The following is a 23,436-nucleotide window of genomic DNA, read 5'->3' as shown; positions in this document are numbered from 1 at the left end:
TGGGGTTTTGGGAGCCAGTCCTCGTGAACAGGAGCCAAAAAGACTAGCTTAATTACGATGCTTTAATTTTTTGCTATGCTAGTCCCTGGGCTTGCTTAGGTTGAAGGAATATTTGTGGTTTAAATGAACCCATTTTGTGGCTGAAAGTGCTGATACAATTTGTTCTTTACAGACAGCAAGGAAGGGTTAGAATCTGAGTAACAAATTCCAGTTAATCTATTAGCCTGAAATTTTATATTTTAAGTTTACCACTTTAACACTTAGAATAAGATATCCTCAGATAAGCAGAAGCAACAGTGTTTGCCTTCTATCATTCTTTTTACTAAGAAGCAGCAACTCACTGACTACTAGTGAGATAATGCATGTGGAAATGTCTAACACAATATCGTAACAAATAAAATTATAATTTATTATGTTTATTGAATAAATGTTTTAAAGCCCTTACAAAATGATAAAATGCTTTCTATTAGGATTTCTCTACTTTGGCATAACCAAGATCTTGGGATAGGTTATTCTTTGTTGTGGGGGGCTGTTCTGTGTTCTGTAGGGCTCTTAGTTGTATCCTTGGTCTCTCCCACTAGATGCCAATAGCACACCCTAGTCATGACCATCAAAAACATCTCCTGACACTGCCAAGTGTCCCCTGCGGGGCACACTGATCCTTGATTGTGAACCGCTGCTTTACATGAATAGTCTTATCTCATCCTCACAAAACCCAGTGAAGTGTTATTTGTCCCAGTTTTAGAGAATACTGGGGAAGAGGAGGAACAGAGAGGTTGAGCAATTTGCTATAGGCTACCCAGCTAGTAAAGGAGCAGGAGCAGAATTTGAACTCAGAACTGATCTAATCCAAGGCCTCATTTTGGACCACTCTCCTCCTTCCTTCTGAGAGGACCCATTTAGGAAAATGTAGAGAAGAGAATCTACTCAATCAGAGGCAGCCTGGTGATTGCCTCTGAGAAGGAGAGAGATGAACAGGACAAACAGTGGGCCCTTTCAGATGTACTTGCAACATTTTATTTCTTAAGAGAAGAAAGAAGATAGGTAGCAAATTCAGCAACATGTTAACATTGGTTAAATCTGGATGTAGGAGTCGTGTGTGTGTGTGTGTGTGTGTGTGTGTGTGTGTGTGTGTGTGTGTGTGTTAGTCTCTCAGTCACGTCAGACTCTTTGCAATCCTATGGCCTGTCCATGGACTTCTCCAGGCAAGAATACTGGAGTGGGTTGCCACTCCCTTCTCCAGGGGATCTTTCCAACCTAGGAATCGAATCAGGGTCTCCTTCATTGCAGGTGGATTCTTTACCATCTGAGCTGCCAGGGAGGTCCCAAGGAGGGCTGTCAAAGGTACCAGTTCAGTTCAGTTCAGTTGCTCAGTTGTATCCGACTCTTTGCGACCCCATGAACCGCAGCACGCCAGGCCTCCCTGTCCATCACCAACTTCCGGAGTTCATCGAAACCCATGTCCATCGAGTCGGTGATGCCATCCAACCATCTCTGTCGTCCCCTTTTCCTCCTGCCCTCAATCTTTCCCAGCATCAGGGTCTTTTCCAGTGAGTCAACTCTTCACATCAGGTGGCCAAAGTATTGGAGTTTCTGCTTCAGCATCAGTCCTTCCAATGAACATCCAGGACTGATCTCCTTTAGGATGGACTGGTTGGATCTCCTCACAGTCCAAGGGACTCTCAAGAGTCTTCTCCAACACCACAGTTCAAAGGCATCAATTCTTCGGCGCTCAGCTTTCTTTATAGGTATCATGGTGTCTCAAATTATTTTTGATCTCCTAATCTTTAAATGAGAAGGAACTGATCCCATTTTTATTTCCCCCAAACACATAGTCCATCTTGTCAACAGATACTTATTAAATGTATTCTGCAAAGTTGATATTATATTAAAGGCTTCAAAATGTTAATAGCTGAAATATTCATAGTTAATAGTTTTGAAATATTTACAAGTGTCTGGGACTCAGCTGAGTCCTTTTCATCTATTTTCTTATTTATTCCTCACTCCAATCCCACGAGATGGTCTCAGTCTCGTTTGACAGATGTATTAACTGAGGCTTAAAGAGATGAGCTGCAGAGTCAGGACTTCAGACCTGGATTCATCTGATTTCAATGTCCCTGTTCTTTCTAGTACTCTCAGCTGCCAGTCAAACATAACTTGTGAAGGGCTACCAAGGATGTCGCAGAGAAGGGAAGGTGCCAGCCCTCTTTAGTGGATGAGAAGGGAGCAATGGGCATGACAGAGACAGGTGACTGGAAAGGCTTTCCTGAGGTTCTGAGAATCCCTGGTTTAGGATCTTCTTGATCTCCCAACTTGGTGGCAGTGGGTCAAAGTTCACCTCCTCCCTTCCCCGTCCAGGATGCTGGTTCCAACACCTCTAGATTTAGTACAGTCTGAAAATAACCCTGCCTCTCCATCCAGACCAGCAGTTCAAAGTCAAGAGTACATCACCACCCTGATGACCAGGGCCCCTGGACTGCCTCTCAACAAGCCTTCTTCCCCAGCAGGATCTGCTTGACAGGCCTTCTCCTTGCTTCTTAAGTAATGCTCAATTCAATTTTCACTTCATGAGGCTGGCATTTTCCAGAGTCAATTTGAATTTTGCAGCTAAAATGCCCTCATCTAAATATAGACTGTCCACTCCTATTTCCTGGATCCGCATAGGCCCTCATGGTCGGGTGTGGCAAGCTTGTGTGCCTGAAGGAATCCTTCCTTATTAACTCATCCTTGAGTGCCTCAAAGCTGACTGTTTTTCTGGGGTGTGTGGGCAGGGAGGTGGGGGAGTATCTTGTTTAGTTATTGTTTTTAATGGGTACATGAGCCCCAGGGCCTTGAACCATTGATGTGGATCGCAGTGGGTCTGCCAGCCCTGTGAAAGATCAAATCTGTTTAAACGCTGTGGGTGACTGCTTTTTGTTCTTGGATCCTGTATGAAATATACACATTCCAAGGCTGCCGCTTGCTCGGCTCCCCTGATGGATGGGATGTTGCGTTCCAAGAGGGCGGCTTGCTAGCCTGAACTTTGGAAGGCTGACACCAAATTAGTTGGAAGGATTTGAAACTTTCAAGCCATCTTATCACCTCTGAGGGGAAGCTGACTTGTCACACAGATGTCTGAAGCTTCCCCAGGCAGTGAGGAGCTATCAGCATAAAAAGTGGTTTCTTTAGCTATGCTGAAACACACTTAGTGGGAGTGCAAATAGCTACATCCTTCCCAGAGGGTAATCTGATAATGTGTCTGAGGTGTTTCACAGGAGTCTACCTTTGGATGCTAACCATTCAAAGTGGATTTTATCCTAAGGCAATCCTGAAGAGCAAGTGTACAAAAGATATTAAAGGAAAAATACATGTATAAGAAAATCTGTCACAGCTAAAAACTCAAAGCAATCGTACATCAAGAGGGGATGGATTATCAAACATACAAAAAGGTGTGTAACTTCATTCACAGAAATTTCACCTATCAAGTTGGCAAGATCAAAAAGTTTGGTAGCAAACTATTAGGGAATGAGTGGTCACTCTCAAATGTCAGTCAAGGAAATACAAATTGGTACAATCACTATGAAGAACAATTTGAAAATGTTTATAAAAAATTAAAAGTTTCCTCAGAATAGTCCACTTCCAGGATTTTAATCATATTATGTGGGAAACAATGAAGTATGTATAGGAATATTCACTACAGTGTTGTTTGTAATAATAAAAGAGTTGAAACAACCTAAATGTTCTTCTATTGAAGTCTATTGGGGAAAAAAGGAATACTGTGAAGTTAACAAAAAGAATGAAGTTGCTCCGTTTATCTTGAAGTGGAAACATCTCCAAGATGCACTATTCAGCGAAAAAGCAAAGTGCAAAACAGTATGTTATTTCTATTAAAGAGAGCATATAAACATATTTTTATATGCTTAGAATATTTCTGAAAGGATGTGCAAGAAACTGGTAATAATAGTTGCCTCCAGGGAGGAAAATTAGATAGGTGGAGGGAAATTAGGTAGGTAGGAACCAAGGAAGTGAGAGGGACATGCTTTGCATTCTACACTCGGGCCTTGTGAATGTGATACCTTGTGTGTGTCATCTGACCACTACTGTCATAAGTGGATTGGTTAATCACATTATGGTACTTCCTAGCCTGGTGGGCTGCTGTCTATCGGGTCACACAGAGTTGGACACGACTAAAGTGACTTAGCAGCAGCAGCAGATGGTGTTAGTGGGAAAGTATCTGCCTACTGATGCAGGAGATACAAGAGACATGAGTTCCATCCCTGCGCTGGGAAGATCCCCTGGAGAAAATGGCAACCTACTCCAGTATTCTTGCCTGGAAAATCCCATGGACAGAGAAGCCTGGCAGGTTACAGTCCATGGAGCCAAGAAGAATTAGACATGACTGGGCGACTAAACACACACACTTTTCATTATGGATTGTGATACATCCTTAAAAAGATGTGAAATATAAATTAGAAACTGAAATGATTGAGATTTATTGAAATGGTAAGAAGTCCATACTTTATATTTAGTGATAAAAGCACTATGTGGTCCTATTTGTGTATATACACACAGGCACACACGTGAAATAATGTGAAATATGAAGTAACACAGAGGCGTATAAAAGTTAAAATCTACTCCTACTCACTTCATGATACTCCTGCAGGTGACTAATTTAATAGTTTTTAAAAATAAGATTATATATAATTCTGTGAATTATCGTTTGCACTTCAATATCATGAACAACCCTCCTGCCTGATAAATCTAACCTACTCATATTAACAACTTTACATTTTAAAATATTTTAAATTCCTTAGACAGTAAATTTTTGAACATAATCAGGTTAAACCCAAAATACCAAATGTTTCTTGCTCCAGTGATTCCATTTCTCGGAATTTATCCTGAGTATGTGGGCACAGACACAGAGACAAGAGTCCTCATTGCGGCACTGTTCTCAGTATGAAAAACCCAAAATTAACCTCATGTCAATGAACGGGGAAAATGCTAAATAAAGTAGGATACCCCATAAACGGATTACACAGCCATGAAAAGGAAAGCAGTAACTATAGAATTCTGACAGAGAACTATGTCCAAGATACGCTGTTGAGAGTAAAATGTAACCTCCACTCTTGTGTTTATAAAATGATACCGTTTGGAAAAATACACAGGAGGCACACACACATTCCACACACATACAACTCAACTATTTACACATACACACGTATGCATGTGGGTGCTTACAAATAAACAGACTATTTCTGGAACTATATGCAATCTGGTAACAATGTTTGCTCCTGGAGAAAAAGACTGAAGGTGCTGGATAGAGGGGGACCTGGGGTCTGGTGTGGTTAGAATAATTTTTCTATCTTTTTCTTCTTTCTGTTTTAAATAAAAGTCTATATGCTTTTTTATTATGGTGCTTAAATAAAGAAATGAGATTTAAGAATTGCTACGAGTAAACATGCCAGATACTTATAAAGCACAAAGGTGTACAAGTTCCCTGTGGTCCCAAGACTATACAATTTGAAAGAACACAGTATAGAAAACATCATGTCCTAAAGTACCTCTTTATAATGTCATAAGACACGGTCCTTGTTCTGGGGTTAGGGAGTTTCTGAATTAGGGTAGGAAAAATGACCTCTCTCTTTTTTTTTAAAAAAATTAATCTTTGGTTGAAAGTTAGCATTTTCTTCAGCAGGAAGGCAGGCAACCAGCCACAGAAGAATTAGTAGGGTTTGTCACCCGCAGAAATCAGATTTATGATGTTATATTACATTTGTTGCAGATATCTTGACATATTCCCACTTGTCACTACCTCAAATTATAGTAGTTATTTATTTGACTTGCTGCTAGGTCTTGTTTATTTAATATGTTAATAAAGAAGAACATTGTTTTACTCCACAATAAATTTGTTTTTTCAACATTATAATAGCTATTTCAACATAATTGATTTTCTTTGAAATCCTGTGTATCTTATTTTATGTATCTATTGTGAGAAGGGGCTTCACCAGATTACCAAAGGGGTCCATGGAACAAAAAAGCTCAAGAGCCCCTGTTTAAGATAAATTCTGAAGAGTTGGGGACAAGGAGCCGCAAATGACTCTCTGAGGGTGTACCTGGGAGCAGGTACCACTTTCTCATGATGCCAGGGGGTGATTGATGGCCTGAATATAGAAATCAGAGATGCAATTTTTTTTTGTTTGTTCCAGTTGGTGGCACCCCGTCCTCCCCCGCCAGCTGCCTCTCTGGATCTCTGCCCGGCCCTGAGCTGGTGGTGTGAGCCCTGGGGCCCGTGCTTGCGAATGACAGTGAGCCCGGCTTGCCCTTGGTCCTATTTTAACCTCCTTCTGGGGCATGGCCAGGGTGCTGAGCTCAGCCCCTAAGCGATGCATGTTAGCTTGGCAGGAAACTCTGTCGTAAAGAGGAATTTTAAAAAGTGTGCTAAGCCAAGCCCCAAATGCATCCCAGCTTCAGGGGAACAAGACACTGTGGGCAGATACCCCTGGAAAAAATTAAATGGGGCTCTGAAAGGAACGGTCCGCTTGCCTGTGTTAGGACATTCTGTTTCTGAACGTTTCAGTGTGAACTGTTCATTGGTGTGACTTTTATAGTGCACTTTGTGAGCTCACACCACAGAAGGGCACTTGAGTGCTCCGAGGGGGCTCACGTGTCCTGCCCCTGGGTGTGGTCACGAGTGTGTTGTTGACAGAATTCTAAGAACACAAGCCTGCCAGTGAGGATGGTACCCTGAGCTGACCTATACTCTGTTGTCCCAGGACAGGCGTGAAGGATGGTTGGAGATGCCCCACCCCTACTGCCATTCCAGCCTGCCAAGTCCCTAAGACATAGCTCGCTTTTCTTTTCCTCCCTCAGATATCGTTTTGGCCCACCTTATTTCTGTCTCCTCTATTCTGGAGACACTCATCATTCAGATAACACCATTTGCCTTGTGCTGAAATGGATGCGCTCACGAAGTCTTTAGGGTCAGACAGCCATGGATTCAGATTCCAGCTCAGTGACTCACTTGTGCACAAATGGTAAACTCACTGATGAAGACAAACATTTACAACCAACTTTTACATTAATCCGTTTCCCACAAAAACACACACATGAAGTTGTGTCTTTCCTCCTTAAGTTCATGCCCAGTTCGTTCTCTCATTATTAATCTTTCTCTGTCCTGCTGAGGCCTGGGTGCCGTACTCCTCCCACCCCCATCTAAGGTTTCTCAGGGAAATCAAGGCATCCTCAGCTGTTACTTTAAACACCATTACTCCTGGAGTTAAAATATCAAGGCACTTTTATCATTCAAACTGAGACACTTTTGAGAATGAGAGAGGGTTACAGTAATCATCAGAGCCCTTGGTAACAGAGGAGACTGGCCCAGGCAAAGTGGGATGTCTGGTCACCCCATTATGGAGCAATGCTATGTCACCCACAAACAGACTCAGTGTATCTTTAGAGTGTTAGCAGAGCTGCTGGGCACCTTCACTTTTTTAGGAGATGCTTGGGTTTGATCCCTGGGTTGGGAGGATCCTCTGGAGAAGGGAAAGGCTACCCACTCCAGTATTCTGGCCTGGAGAATTCCGAGGACTGTATAGTCCATGGGGTTGCAAAGAGTCGGACATGACTGAGAGAGTTTCACTTTCACTTTGATGTTAAAGAAATCAAAGTAGACTTCCTGGGAAAAATTAGAATCTTGGCTTTCTTCCCATTTATTTTAAGGCTGTGTGTGTGTGTGCCTGAGGCGAATTTAAACTTTACATTTGGAATTGGGGGCAGCATTCACTTCTCAGTATCTCGGACCTTTCTAAAGGTCTTAATTGGGCCCTGATGTAGAGTCACCAGAATCGTGCCCTCCTCTCCCACTTCTGTGGTGATCAGCTCTGACCACAGCCCTCCCAGAGGTGAGAGGGAGGTGACAAGGGCTGAGAAGGTCAGGGAAAATGGGGACTGACTGGCAATAGACAGGTCTCCCAGAGGCAGTGGAATGGCAACCTTTCATAAAGAATTAAAATGCTGTCTAATTTTCAAGCTCATACCTTGTGTCCATGCTGGTCTTCACCCATCTAATCTTTCTTCATTGGCCCCATAAGCAGACCCATACTGACATCTTGGTTTCACAAAAGCAGTCAAGGCAGTTTCCTTTCAACATGCTTGTGGTGGTCTCAAGGAATGGGACAAGTCACGTAACCTCTAAATCTGTTTCCTCAGTTGTAAAGTGACCAGAACATTAATACCTATCTGATAGGTCACTGGCAGGTTCAAATAGTAGGTGAAGTCTGGTGCATACTGTATGAATCAGAGCTGCAGTTGCTGTTCTTATTGGGAGTCTAGCAAGTACATGTCTCTGGGCCTGAAGGACAGGAAGATGAGTGAAACCTGGACCCTTTCCTCCAGAGGTTTGCAGTCTGGTAACACTGCTGAAGATGTACCTGTCAGTCCTGATTCCCATGAACAAACGTGACAAGCACCACACACAAGGTATAAAGGCAACCATCACTGCCTGGGAAAGAGGTGGGGGCCAGGAAAAATTTCTAAGAGAGGTGTCCACAAAATCAGGGGTCTACAGGTGGGCAGGATATGGATATTCAAGGGTACAGGAAGAGCATTCCTGCCAGAGGGGACAGTATGAAGAAACACATGGGGGAGGAAAATACAAGGTGTTTTTGGGGAAACGACAAACGATTTGAGTCACAGCACTCACCTAGCACTTGTATTAGGCAAGATGGAAAGATGTGGTCCCTGCCTACAAGAAGTTCTCATGTAAGTCGCGAGGTTGCTAGAGAGAGCGTTGCTGCAGTGTTTGGGGTGGACCATGGGCACTTCCTTAACCTCAGGGCTCCTCTCTTCATGGGGCCCTCCAAAGCCCCAGGAAGGATCCCAGTGTGTCTCCTCCAGGTTGAACTATGTTGTAAAGTTCTCATGAGTAAGATCTATTACTTGCAACGTGTTAGGACCACTGTGTATTTCCACTCCGACTTCCCTCTGCTGTATTTCCCTTCATGTGCATGTTAGTATAGGGGTCATGGACATTTTGGGGAACCAGCTAAGAGTTAAAGATTCACTTGGGTTCTTTTGAAAATACATATGCGGTGTGCAGTATTTTCTTTTTGTATGGCTAGGTTATCACTAGTCAGGATTACTGCAAAGTGGAAAACCAGCTTTTAGAAATACTCTCTTGTCCATGATGCCAGCCTTTGTGACTTCAAGAGGTAGGACCAGAGGCTGATTCAAGGGAGGAGAGAGTCCTATGGTGCATGTGGTCTCAACCACACCTATGTGGAGCAGAGGGGAATCCAGCTCTGAAATGTATACAGCCAGAAATTAGGCTGTGAAAAGTGTTCTAGATTTTATGTGTTTAACCCAAAGCCCAAATTTGATAAAAGCCTTAAAGGGTATATGGCATCACTCATGTGTTGAGAAGCTGAAAAAAGTCTAAAGCACTCATAATAAAAGAGAAATCGTGACTTAGCTTGCTAGGGGAAAGACCCAATTATTTTTATATTCTTTATGTTCTCACCAGGATATGATGCCTCTTGGTGGCTGAATAATAGGCAGCTACTCGCCCTTCCTTTCCACTTTCTCAGAATAGACTCTGCTTTCCCTAGGGCCTCTTTGAGCTTCCAAAAATCAGGGCTTAGAGTCCCACACCTAGGATCCCCCTGATAATGAATCCTTTCAGTCTTATCTTATTGCCTAGATGTGAATTCAGGTTCTGGCATTAATCAGCTGAGTGAAAAAAGTGAAAAAGTAAAAATGTTAGTCGTTCAGTCATGTCCGACTCTTGTGACCCCATGGGCTACAGCCCACCAGCCTCCTCTGTCCATGGGCTTCTCCAGGCAAGAATACTGGAGTGGGTAGCCATTTCCTTCTCCAGGGGATCTTCGCAACCCAGGGTTTGAACCCAAGTCTTCTGCATTGCAAACAGATTCATTACTGTCTGAGCCACCAGGGAAACCTCAATCAGCTGCGTAGCTTGAGCCAAATCACTCAATCTCTGAACTCCAGTTTCCTCATCTGTAAAATTAAGGCAACAACAGTATCCACTTGGTAAGTCTCTGGAGAGGAGTGAATGAGAGAATGCACGGAAAGCACTCATTGCGGTGTAAGCCAGGCACACGGCAAGACCTAATAAATGGAGCTATTAGTATTATTATTAGCAGACATGGTTAGGGAGCACAGTGACTGCGGAAACATCCTGCAGATGTGGGAGAAAGCAATTTCCCAGTGTGGCCTGACGGCCATCCGTTATTTTTACGAGCCACACACACTCAGGTAAAGGCATCGCCTGCATTACAGACCTTACGAGGGCCATCTGTGATGGCACTGCAGCTACACACACGCCCGCTGGCATTTCTGTGCTGTTTCATCCCAGCAGTAATGGGTGCTTCCACAAATGGCCCCCAAACTATCATATCTGACAATCATGACCCTACACACATCACCCTTCCCCATCCCCAACCCCTGCCCCAGGCCTCTGACTATTACAGCAAAGCTGAGGCTAATTTGTTTATCCATCACTGAGAGGATAAATCCTCCTCCTCCTTTCTTCCACAAATATTTTTCATGTCTAATCATCACGATGTCTTCCATGATTCTAAGACTTTAGGAAACTCATAGAGAAATTTCAAAAAAATTTTGGTGGGGACAAACATAGGGTTACCAACTTTTTATCTTGTTAAGTAAACACTGCATACACACACACACACACACACACACACACACACACAGACACAGTGACTATCATCATCACTCATTACCATCATTCCATTAAAGAAATGTTACTTCAGTTTCCCAAAATAGGACATAGTCTTTAGAATAAAAGAACAGTCATTTATATTGAGTACATTTGGAAAAACACAGAATTTTCCTAACTTTTTTTTCTCATTTTTGTCATGAGCCAGTACAAATTTTATCACTCATGGGCACTAGACCTCAGATAAATGTCTGGAAGTACTGTAGCAATAGCAAGAATAATATAACAAATGTTTACTGAGTGCCAAATATGGAGTCCGATAGACTCCATTTGCTAGCTGTGTGACCTTGGGAGATTTTATGAACCTCTCTGAACTCTAAACACAGGGTGATGATACTGGCTCTGCAGAGGGGCTGAGAGAATCATAAGCTGTACAGAATATTCAATGTTGAGCAGTGTACCCGCTACACTGGAGACCGGCTTCCACAGTGCTCACTCAACTCACCTTCTCCAGGCAGGCTCTAGCCTGAAGATTTCACTTTCCCTTCAATCTTCTGCCATATGGACTGGCCTGAAGGACTGGGCAGGATTGAGGATGCTTCTGGCTACACTGGGCGAAGTTTAACCAAACTCCCTTGGCTCCCCATGGAGTGTTCATTCCAGGTACCAGGCATCGGGGGGACTGGTGCTATGCTGGTGATATAATTGCCTATGGGAACTGGTTAAAAGTTGAGATTCATGGTCCCATATGAGAGAGTCTGATACAAAGGGTCTGTAAGGGGAATTCCAACAATCTATGCATTTGAAAGCAGTTCCCTGCCAGATGTTTCTACTGAGCATGGGGGTTTGCTGATGGGTTCTGACTTTTGCGTTGGGACATTTTGTCTACTCAACTCATAAGTGTTAATTGCTCAGTTGTGTCTGACTCTGGAACCTGATGGACTGTGGCCCGCCAGGCTCCTCTGTTCGTGGAATTCTCCAGGCAAGAATACTGGAGTGGGTAGCCATTCCCTTCTCCAGGGGATCTTCCCAACCCAGGGGCTGAACCCTAGTCTCCTGCATTACAGACATATTCTTTACTGTCTGGGCCACCAGGGAAGCCCCTACTCAACTCAGAAGAGTGTCTGGCATATCATGGTGTCTTGTGAGCCCTGATAAATGGGGTCTGAGGAGAGCCTGGGAGGAATCTTGGTTGTGTTTCACCTAGTAACCTCAAGGATATTCCAGATATATCTCTTGCTCTCCTGTATCATAACCAATCCATCCCCAAGTCTCTGAACCATCTTCCTTCCACCTTCACTGCCACCAGCCTAGTCTAAATTGCCATTAGCTCTCACTGGGATTATGTTCCAACTGCTTCATCTCTGCTCTGTGCCCCATATGGCTGCTTGAGCCGTCTTTTAAACACATAATTCATACTGTATGCCTTGTTGGCTTCAAATCCTTCAGTAGTGGCTGGTGCAATTTATCATAAAACCTAAAATCCTTAATGTGGCTTAAAAGCCCTGGCGTGGCCTGGCCTCTGCCCACACCTCCAGCCTTGACTCGTACCTGTGGGCCCTCTATTCTCCAGGCTCTGTTAGTTCCTTGCCAGCTCCTGCCTCAGGACTTTCAGGTGTGCCCTTCCTTCTGACTGGAGCTCTCTTTTTCTCCCTGCTCTGTCACTGAATTAACTCTTCCAAACTGTTCAGGGTTCTGCTTAAATGCCACTCAGGAAGCCCTGTGATATACTGATCCCTGGTGTATACTTCTAATAGCAGCACACCCCTTTTCTTAAAACCATTTATGTTTATTTGCATGTGGGTATTTTTCAGATTACCTGTGTTCCCCACTAGAACTAAATTCTATGAGAACATGGAATAGCTGCTTTGCTCACCACTGGATCTGCAGCACAATGCCCGGACCTAGTAGGCTTCCAATAAATATATAACTATTCAGTGAATGAATGAATGCATGATAAAGATGTGGAACCAGGTTTCCAGATGAAGGTCAAGATCCCACTTTTTCTTCCTGGTTGGGGTGACTAGATGCCCAGCGTAGGGAGACGCATATCCTACACAGTACAGGAGGTAAGAGAAGGCCTAGCCTTGAACTAGAATGTGGATGATCTTCTCTAATATTTTATGAGTCAATCTTTTTAAGGGGTGAAAAGGGAATACAAGGTTTTGTAACAGGGTTTTGTAACAGAACTAGAATAATCAGCTTTTGACAAGGTGGCTCTGGGGTTCCTGGAGAACATTTGCTATGAGAGCAGGTTGGGACCAGAAAGCGAAAAGATCAGACATCGCCTTTGTGCACTGGGCCAAGTAAGTACCTGTTCTGACAGACATGGATTCAAGTTTTGTCTCTATCATTTACTGGCTGTGTGAATTTGGGCAAGAAGTCTAACCACTCCAAGCTTCAGTATCTTCTGTCAAGAAGGAGCTCCCCTGTCAGGGCAGCTGAGAGGATTAGTGGGATAATGTCTGTAGAGGGTCTAGCAGAATGCCTGGTACATAGTATGTGCTCTATGATAATATGACCTCACTGGACTATGAGCCTCCTGCAGGCAGGGACCATGTTTGCTTTGGCACAAGAACCCAGGGATTAGTACAGTGTCTAGTACATAGTAGGTGCTTTAGGAAGTCTTCATTAATGATTTCAGAGGTGGCTGAATATATTTTCTTTCAGTAAGATTTCCCTTTTCTAGGAAACCTTGAATGCATATAAGTTGCTTCTCTGGTGTCTGACTCTGCAACCCCATGGACTGTAGCCTACCAGGCTCCTCCATCCATGGGATTCTCCAGGCAAGAAGTGGAATGGGTTGCCATGCCCTTCTCCAGGGGATCTTCCTGACCCAGGGATCAAACCCATGTCTCTTATGTTTCCTGCAGTGGCAGTTGGTTTCTTTACCACTGGTTTCTTTGCCACCTGGGAAGCCCCTAGGAAGGGTTCCCTGTGTATAAAATTTCCCCTCACTCAAACCCAGTTACTTTCCTTGTGAGCAACTCAAATCTCTGTGTTTTGAAACCTCAGAACCAGAAATTTCTTGTGTTTGTCAGGGTGGCTCTGTTCTGAGTCATCCCTGGGACCCCCACCCTCCCTTATGCTCCTGTGGGAGGTGGAAATTTATCAGGCCTGATCTGAATGAGAGAACTAGAGAAACAAATCAATGGACAGAAGGATTCCGATTTGGTTCCAGTACTACAGAGAGCACAACTGTTTCTTTGAAATTGACCTTCATTTATTTGGAGGGAAAAGCAGTTAGTTCAATAATGGCTTCCTGGTGCCTTTCAGCATTTTAAAAGACGGAAGAAAGATTTGGAGCGAGGCAAGGTTCCAGTGTTTTCTAAACAACACACCAAGCTCAGCTACCAGTTGGCTGCCCAGCGCTTCCTGCTACCCACCCCCACTCCCATCTTAAACCCCTCCCCCACCCTCCCCAGTGCGATGCACATCCCTCAATAGCCCAGGCACTTCTTGAACCCTGACCACCCCAGGCGGGTGGGAGTTGGCCTTCATTATAATGCCAGGCAGCCGAAGACTGCTTGGACATCTTGCACATGGCCCATCAAGTAGAAATGCTGCTATATTATATTCCAATTATTTCCTGTCCCTCCGTGGCCTGATTCCAGGGGCTGAATAAAAGCGTTCTTGTTTGGTGGATCCATCCCTGCTCCTGAGTAAGTGAGAGCTGGTCCCTGGCCCAACCCTGTTGAAGCCACAGGGAAAGGGTGGGGAGGAGATAGGGAGGGTGTTACAGGTGGGGAGGGCTGCACAGGAGATAGGAGGCCTGTCTCTGCAGGCAGCCCAACCATGCTCTCCAAAATAAAAACAAGGGAGGAAAGAAAACAAATGGAACCCCTAACCAGGACCCTGTAGGGGGCAAAGCTATTTCCTTCCCAGGAGGAATCCCAACCCTCCTCTCCCATGGAGAAGAAAAACACAGAGACAGAAATCTGGTGCCACCCAGGCACCTGGCTGTCTATCACCACTGGAGGTTTACTCCTACCTGGACCTCTCTGTTTGCCAGCCGCTGTCTCCCCCCAGATCTGCTTTCTCCTCTTCAGAGTGAAAAGCCTTTCATGGAAAATTTAGAATTTGGAATCTGCTTCAGATTCCAAAGGAATTATTGTTCTACGTCATGTTACTTTTATTTGGGTGTTATCTGAACTCAGAGCAAGCAGAAGTCCATCTCTCCATTTTGCTCAGATGCTCTTTCTAAATTGGTAAGAACATGTTAATCAAATACCTTCTCTGTTTGAAACTCTTGAGTAACTTTTGAAGTCCATCCCAAACTCAATGCCTGGAGTCCACATTCCTTACCCTCCAGGGGCTGGAGGTCCTCGGGAGAAGCGTGTGGACGGAGTCTGCTCAGGAACAGCACATTGGGAGACAATGGCCGGCCAGAAAGTGTTCAAGTCAAGCAGAAGAGAAACAAGCTCTGATAAATCTCTAGGTGGCAAGAACGCCTCACTTTCTGTGGCGTGGAAGCCAAGGACCTGAGCTGTTAGGAAGATAAGATCTCAGAAAGGGATGGACAGAAAGAGGGCAGAAGTTGAAAGCGTATAAAGGGAGAGAAAACTGAGGGTGGGCGTGAAGAGCGGAGTGCAGACAGCAGCCACATTGTCCTGCACCAGCATGTGGGTGGGCAAGTGCTAACCTGTGCAGTGTTTAAAAACCTCGGTGTCCAGGAGGCTGGCGGCTAAAGGGAACTGAGAGATCCCCTGGCTGGTGCTTCTCAAAGCCTCGTGGTGGGCTGGTTAAGCATGTGATTCCTGGGATTTATTGAATTAGCTTCTCTATGTGTTAGGCCTTAGAAGCTGAATTTTTATTAAGATCCACAAATGATTCTGATCTTTATTAAAGTTTGAGGGCCCTTGATTTAGTCCAGCCCTTGGTGTTCCCTGGAAGTGAGACTGGAAGCCCAGAAGGTAAAGCAACACCTAGGGTCACAGAGCTAGTTGATGGCAAAGCTCACATACACACTCTATTGCTCCTAACCCTCAGAGCAGTGCTCTTTCCATTGGAACATGTTGGCAGCCTTTTCACTTGTTTCCCTTGCCCCTAAAGTGAAAGTCTGCAACTGTGATTCATTCCCGCATCTTGCTGGGACCTTGTCTTTCCTGAGGATGCTCTGGTCACAGCCTCTGTCAGTTGAGGATCAGGGGAAGAAGGAAGAAAGGATAAGATCTAGTCAATAGTTCCCTTCTGAGCCTTTAATAACAGGGATAGGATTATATCTATAATCGAGCATTTGCTGTGTACCAAACACTGTATTAAGTCCTTTCCATGCACTAGCGCAAACCCCATGGAGCAAATAGCAATTAGCCCTACTTTACAGGTGAAGAAACTGAGGCTCACAGAGCAGTCATCATTTGCCCAAGGTCACATGGCTAATTAGTAGCCAAATCACCCTGTGTGACCATGACCTTTGTATGGTCCAGTGCAGTGTGAACTGTTATGCACTTTAACTGGACAGGCCTGCAAAAGGGCCCTGAGACCTCAGGAAAGAAAAGAATGCTGGGCAGTGGGATGTGACCGCTACTCTGTATAGAGCTACGAACCCTCTCAGCTCAACACAATGAAAATATTTCTGAAAGGCACTAGCTCAAAAGCTAGCCTTAGAAATTACAATATGAGAGTAGGTTAAACAGCTTTTCTTCTTTGTCATTCTTAAACGGAAACTCCTGACATCTGCTTGCCCTCTTTCTATTTGGCTCTTTCTTTTGGAAGCAGTGTGTCTTTAGGATTTTTGTGACTTGAGGGATTGGTTATGTTCGGTTGCAACTGAGCCCCTGGTGTGACAGCAGCATTAGTGGTCCATGGCACGTAGCAGCCGTGGCCTCTTCTGATATCATAGCACATGACTGCCATGATCACCTCCCTCCATTCATTTTCTGGAGCGTCCCCCAGGGACAGGAAAAGAAACTAAAGCAAATCGCTGCCTCAGAGAAGGGACAAGTGTTTCCTGAGCTATGTGGACACGATGGCACAGTATCCTCTTCTAGGTTTACCTCCTAACCATACCTTGGCTTCATCCTTAGAGGAAGTCAGGTAGCGTTTTGAACAACTCACTTAGTAGGACTCCCCAGTCAAATGAAGATGGGCACATGCTTATAGGATAGGAAGGGCTCAGTTTCATACTAGCAGGATTTGATATCTAGCAGCTGAAGGTGAGGGGCAACTATAATTTAATTCTGAGCATTCCATCAATCACCAGAGTTTGGGACATTTTGGGATATTTTTGGATAATCCTCTGACCATCAACCTTCTCTTTCAAATCTCAGAGCTTTAGATTAAGGTTGATTGGGGGTGTGAGGCATAAAATGCTCTTACTAACTCATAATGAAGGGAGTACGTGGAGGTGAGAGGAAGTGGTAAGGGATGGGGGCAGAACGCAGCCTCTGCAAAGCTTTAGAGGACCGTGGGTCTCTGCAAAAGCCCTGGACATGCTGAATGAAAACTGCCTTCCCTTGTCCGAGCTGCCTCTGCTTCCCAAATGCCGTGTCTGCGGTAACTACAAACTATTTTGTATGCTGCATTAGTGACAGACACTGCCTTAGCCGACACATCATTACAACTGAAATAATGCTGGTATGATGTTCAAGTCCAGTGTCCTTTTTAATTATTAAGCCAAGGCAGTTGAATGAGTCATTCCACATACCAGATTTTCCTCCCATGGTTCTATTTCGAGTAACTCGTACCTCCCCTTAGCATGTTCTGCTAACACCTGAGTTGGTTCTTAGCCAGCTACCCATTCTGCAAAGCCTTTGCAGAACAAACAATATTCCCCAGCCTCCAAACACACACAGACTGCATAAAAAACCCCAAACCCATGAAAACTTTATAGTAAGCTCATCAGTAATCCCAAAAGCTGAGGATGCCCAGTTCCCCTCGGCCAGTCCCCAACTTACCAAGTGGCAGAGCGATGAAGAAGGGTAACCAACACAAGATGAACATGCCGACCACAATGCCCAAGGTCTTGGCTGCTTTCTTTTCCCGGGAGAACTTAAAAAGTTTGACAGCTATGGAACTCCTGGGGTTATGGCCCTTGGCCTTGGTACTGCTGAGGGTATCCTCGTGAAAGTTCTTGGAGTGGATCCTCAAGGTCAGCTCCTTGGAGTTGGACATCTCCTTCATGACTCCAGCCTCCAGGTTCTTGGTGGTCCTCTTGGCAACGATGTATACGCGGCAGTACATGACCAGAATGACCGCCAGAGGGATGTAGAAGGAGCCCAGGGAGGAGAAGAGGGCGTAGAAGGGTTCTTCAGTGACCCCACATTCCCTGTCATCGTTGGGTGCCGGCTCCTTCCACCCAAGAAGAGGCCCAATGGAGATGACTGTGGACAAGACCCAGACACCAAGGAGCGCCAAGATGGCCTTCCTCCTGGTGACCAGAGATGGGTACTGCAGAGAGTAGCGCACCCCAATGTAGCGGTCGATGGAGATGGCGCACAGGCTCAGAATGGAGGCTGTGCAGCACAGGACGTCCACGGCGGCCCAGATGTCACAGAAGATCCGGCCCAGCACCCAGTAGCCAAGCACCTCCAGGGCAGCAGAGAAGGGCAGAACGGTGAAGCTTAGCAGCAGGTCGGCAATGGCCAGGTTGACGATGAAGTAGTTGGTGGGCGTCCGCAGGTGACGGTTGCAGGCCACAGACAAGATGACTAGGATGTTGCCCACGATGGCAAAGAGGATGAAGGCGCCCAGCACCAGGCCCACGGAGATGGCCCTGGTGATGTCCAGCTGAGGCAGTGTAGAGTTGGTCGAGGTCTGGTTGGGGCCAGTGAAGTTGGCATTTTTCAACTCTCCCCAGTGGGCAGGTGCTGATGTGTTGTGGCCGGTGTCCAGATCGGGATTCATTTTAGAGTCCGCCCTCCATAGCCAGCGGGGTGACAGGGCTCAGAAGGCTGCGGGGAAGGCTCTTCAGCTAGCTGCCCTGAAACTTTGCTTCCCCCGTGGTCTTCTTCCCAGAGGTGCCCTCCTGGCGAGAAGTCATCTCCCCCGGGCAGCCCAGCCCGGCAGCACGTCTCCTGCCTGCACCGAGCCGCTCGCTCGCCTGTCAGAGGGAGGAGGAGGAGAGAAGGGACGAGGCGGCAGCTCCAAGTTTAATGGTCCACGTCAGGCGCGCCAGGCCGGGCTCGCGGAGAGCGGCGGGGAGGAGAGGGTGGCGGGGCAGGGGGCGCCCGGCTCTGCCCGGTCCGCGGCGGGTCTGCGGACAGCGGCGCCTCCGCCCAGCCAGCGCCGAGGAGGGTCTGCTTTCAATGAGCCGCCTCTGGGCTGACTGCACGGCGGTGACATCAGGCGGGGGAGCCCGGCGCCCTGACTCCGCGCGGCACTAGGGGGCAATGCGGGTCCAGCGAAGGCTTCCGCTGCCCCGACGCCGCCACCCAGATGAGCTCCGAGGCCGGCTGCGCCCCGCGCCGCCCCCGGGGGGCAAGCCGGTAGGGTGTGCAGAGAGGGGGGCGGGGTAGGGCGACCTCAGCGTGGGGATTCCCCATGCCCTCCATTCCTCCCCAACCCCCCACCCCGAGTGGCCCTCTGGGGTTCTTTTGCCTCCTGTTCACCGCGCAGTTTTAAAATGGGGGTAGGGGTGCTTGTTTTTAATGAGGGGGGTCTGGAGTGAGCTTTGCAACTTGCGTGGAACCTAAAAGAGGCAGAATTCGATGGTTAAGCAGGTTAGAGGGCCTTGAGTCAGGTCTGAGACCAACCCCCATCCTTACCTCCCTGTGCAGCCTTTCTGGTGGAAAGCTTCTTGTCATTCATTCATTCGCTCACTCACTCATTCATTAAACAGGTTGTTAATCGGGCGTCCACTGTCTGCCCTGGGTTCTCTTCTAGGTGCTGTGGGTATAGCAGCTGAACCAAGTAGATAAAGACCCCTCTGTCCTTGGGGAGCTTATATTCTAGTGGGAGGAGACCTACAAATAAGTAGGCAAATTCTGAGATGTGCCCTAGGTGGACAGGTGTAACAGAAAATAAGGCAAGGTTGGGGAAATGGAATGGTTTGGAGGCACATTTGAAATTTTATCTGGGTGCTCAGGAGTTTACTGAAGTGATGTTTGAGTCACGACCTGAAAGAAATGGCAACAAACTGTAGGCTATCTGGGGGTGGCAGTGGGGGTGGGGGTAGGGCGGCGACTTGGAGAATCCATATTATTTGTTGATTTTTTCCTCCCTTTCTGCCTGATATCCACGTTGGACATTCAGCTATAGGGACACACTCTCCAAGGTGGATGAATGGTACCTAGGAGAGAAGGTGTGGCTAAGGATGCTGAGGGAGAGCCTCATGTTAGTTAACATTTATCCATATGTCCCAGTCCCAGACAGCGTGCTAAGTACTTTTCCTATTTTCTTACAACACTAGGAAAGATAGACCGTTCTCATAACCATTTCATTCTGCAGATGGGATGCTAAGGTGCAGCAAAATTGAACTCTTTGCCTATGTTCACACGGCCATCAAGCAGAGAATTTGGGAGCGGAACTCAAACGCACATCTACCCAAAGTTGAGCCCTTAGCTGCTATATGTCACACTTTTCCTCCAGAAGAAAGAAGGGGGTGAATCCCACCCCCAGCTTTATTGAGATATAACTGACATATAACATTATGTAAGTTGATTTGAGACCCTTATAAATTGAAAAATGATTACTATCATACTGTTAGCTAATACCTCCAACATATCACATAATCACCATTTCTTTTTTTGCAGTGAGACATTTAAAATCTGCTCTCTTAGCAACTTTCAAGTATATAATATAGTATTACTACAATCACCATACTGTACATTAGATCCTCAGAACTTATTCATCTTATAACTGGAAGTTTGTATATTTTGACCAACATCTCCCCACCCGGTCCTTCTCTGCCAACCCATGGTAACCACCACTTAACTCTGTTTCTATGAGTTTTTTTTAAAGATTCATATATAAGTGATATCATGTAGTATCTGCCTTTCTCTGTGTGATTTATTTCACTTAGCACAATGCCCTCAAGTTTTATCCTCGTTGTTGCAAATGGCGGGATTTCTTTCTTTATCTTGGCTGAATAATACTCCATTGTGTATGTATATCAATCTTCTTAATCCATCCATCAGTTGATGGACGCTTATTTCCAAGTGTTGGCTCTTGTGAATAATGCTGCATTGAACATGGGGGTACAGATATCTCTTTGAGATCCTGTCTTCATTTGCTTTGGATATATACCCAGAAGCAGGATTGCTGGGTGATATAGTAGCTCTATTTTCAATTCTTTGAGGAACCTCCTTATTGTTTTCTATAGTAACTATACCAATTTACATTTGAGATAAATGTTAATTGATTGTTATAGATGGAGCTATCTTTGAAATAGTCAATTTTGGGATCCGAGCCACTAGTGGCGGGAAGAAACTTACATTTATTGAGTTTCCACTGATAGTCAAGCATTTACTCAATTTCTTTTATTCTTCACAACCTTTAAGAGAAACATACCACGCTCCACTGAAAGTTGAGAAAACCATGATTCAGAGAAGGTTAGTGGATTCCTGAGGTTGTATGGCTAGCAGACATGCAGCAGAGCAATGGGTAGTGATAGCTGGAGATTGAGAAGTAAAGCCTATGCTTTCCTTTATTCTCATCCAGAATCCTGCATCTTCCTACTTCCTGCCCTTGATAATCAGTATAGCCTGGTGTTCAGGGATAGGGAACCGGGAAACCACTCAAGATGATTTACACTTCAGTTCTTCATCCTAGAGGTGGGTCCCTAACCTCTTCTGGGGAATATTGTACACCTATCTAAGGATTTACTCTTCTCCCACCAAAATTTACAGACTCTCAAATGCATAAAATATAAAATTTCAAGGAGTTCCCTAAGATTAAGGAATCTGTGGTTGAGAGAACCCTGAAAATACTCTTTCTATTTCAATTAAACTGGCTTAAGTTGTATTTGAAGATTTTAAAATAAGAGATTCACAGGTTTATAGTGATTCAGGTCTTCCAGAGCTGGCAGAACCCTCACTTGCCCATTTTCTCATTTTGGAGGTAGTCCAGGAGGTAGAGGAAGTTGGTGAACTCCCGTAACTACTCAGGTGCAGAGCTGGTTCTCAAACTCCATTTCCCTGGCCCACAGAGCAGAGGGAAGCCACACATGGCAGCTACTCATGACTTACACAGTGAGATGTGAGATGGGGACAACTCAGGCAGGCCTCTGCCAGGGTCCTTGCGAAGAGAAGAGACTGTCCTTTGTCTTGGGTGGCTCATGTACTAATCTGTCTGGAGATAGGGCCTGAGCTAGACGGTCTTTTGAGGTTTTCTAGTTTCCAGTGGTCAGCTTCCTTTGCTGGATAAAGTGGCCTCTTACAGCAACCTTGCTGCCCCTTTCTCCCATGCATCATCCATAGTGGGTTGGGAGCGGGGTCTCATATGCTCAGCTCCCATCATCTTCATGTATCTTCAAGTCTAGGATGATGGCACTTCTCTTGAACTGGTTTACTCCCAAGGCAGAGTGGGAGGAGGAAGAGAACGCCAGTAAGTCGGCAGAAAGCTGGCGATTAGCACAAAGTCAGGGATGTGGGAGGGAAAGAGTGGGGCGAATGAGAAGCAAGTTTGAAGTCCACATTTTGATTGTGGTGGCCCATTTCCCACTTCCCTGGGCATTAATTTTACCAGCTATTGAGCAGCCAGCAACACATACTGAATTTACAGAGACTGTGTCTACATAATCACAGTAACCAGCTGCAGTGTGAAAACTTGGCCTATCTGACATTTTTCTACAGTGGCAAAAGGCCAGGGGGGGAAAAAAAAAAGAGCAAGTATGAGATACAGATTTGGTTTATACTTGTTACAAAAGAAGATAGTTTGTTACCTAACTGAGAACTTATGGCTTGATTTAGGTGTCCGGATGTGGATTTCAGACACGCTGTCATTTATCAGCATCTTTCACGAAAGCAAAACACACATCCCATCATAAGGCAAACAGGGATTAGCCTTAACAGGAGCCATGTACCTGGACTCCACTAAGCACCGTGTTCATGATCTGCTGCTCCTTTCCTCCCTTCACTGGAGACGCCTCTTAACCCCTCTGGCTGATATTTGACCCACGGAATTGACCATTTGTTTAGGTGTCACAAGGATATTTCATTTTCTTGGTACTCCCCGGGGCAATGCCAGGCACAGAGCTCTGACTCACTCAAGGCTCAGGGAAGAAGAACCTTTTCATTATCTATCTGATTACATTAGAAACCTCTGATGTTGCAAACTCCCATTTCTGTGGGCCCTCTAGGAGAAGATGCCACTGCGTTTGACCTGTGGGGAGACCAAGGCTGTGGGAAATTCAGAGATCTGCTTAGAGACCTGTGGGAAGAGACCTCTCAACTGTGGTCGTGCACTTTTGCATGGTACTCCCTCTCCACCTCTCTCCAGTTTTTGGTTCAGCCAGCCATACACAGGAGCACCTACTCTGTGTAAGGCATCATGCTAGGCACTGTGGGTGAATCAAGTTGAATCAAATCAAGCAAATAATAACCTAGAGTGAGCTAAGTGCCTTAGGAGATGATGATGATGGTAAAGCACCCTTCAGAGAGGACCTACTCTGTGGGAGGCACTGTTTTAGGTACTCTGTGTGCACTTACTCAAATCTTTACAACAATGCAAGGTGGGAAATATCTCCTTTTACATATGAGGATACTGAGGTTCAGAGAGGTCCTGTGACATGGCCAAACCCATTCAGTGAATAAGCGGCATGAGTGTTCAAAGCATTATTGTCTGGCTCCAAAGCTTGCATCATTCTCTCTGCATCAGATTGAGAT

The 23,436-nt window shown here is 45.5% G+C and overlaps 1 protein-coding gene across 1 annotated transcript in view; it reads right to left on the bottom strand.

The window, feature by feature from the left end:
* Window positions 1-18,940, bottom strand: part of ADRA1B (adrenoceptor alpha 1B) — a 60,930-nt gene extending 41,990 nt beyond the window's left edge. Inside the window, exon 1 of the mRNA XM_015096166.4 lies at window positions 17,569-18,940. Coding sequence (XP_014951652.2) covers window positions 17,569-18,517 — 949 coding nt within the window. The 5' untranslated portion in view covers window positions 18,518-18,940. The remainder of the gene's footprint in view (window positions 1-17,568) is intronic.
* Between the last annotated feature and the right edge of the window lie 4,496 nt (window positions 18,941-23,436).

Source organism: Ovis aries, chromosome 5, assembly GCF_016772045.2.
Source record: "Ovis aries strain OAR_USU_Benz2616 breed Rambouillet chromosome 5, ARS-UI_Ramb_v3.0, whole genome shotgun sequence".
NCBI lineage: Eukaryota > Metazoa > Chordata > Mammalia > Artiodactyla > Bovidae > Ovis > Ovis aries.
Note: the sequence above shows the minus strand (reverse complement) of the source record. Positions and strands in the feature narration are given on the sequence as shown.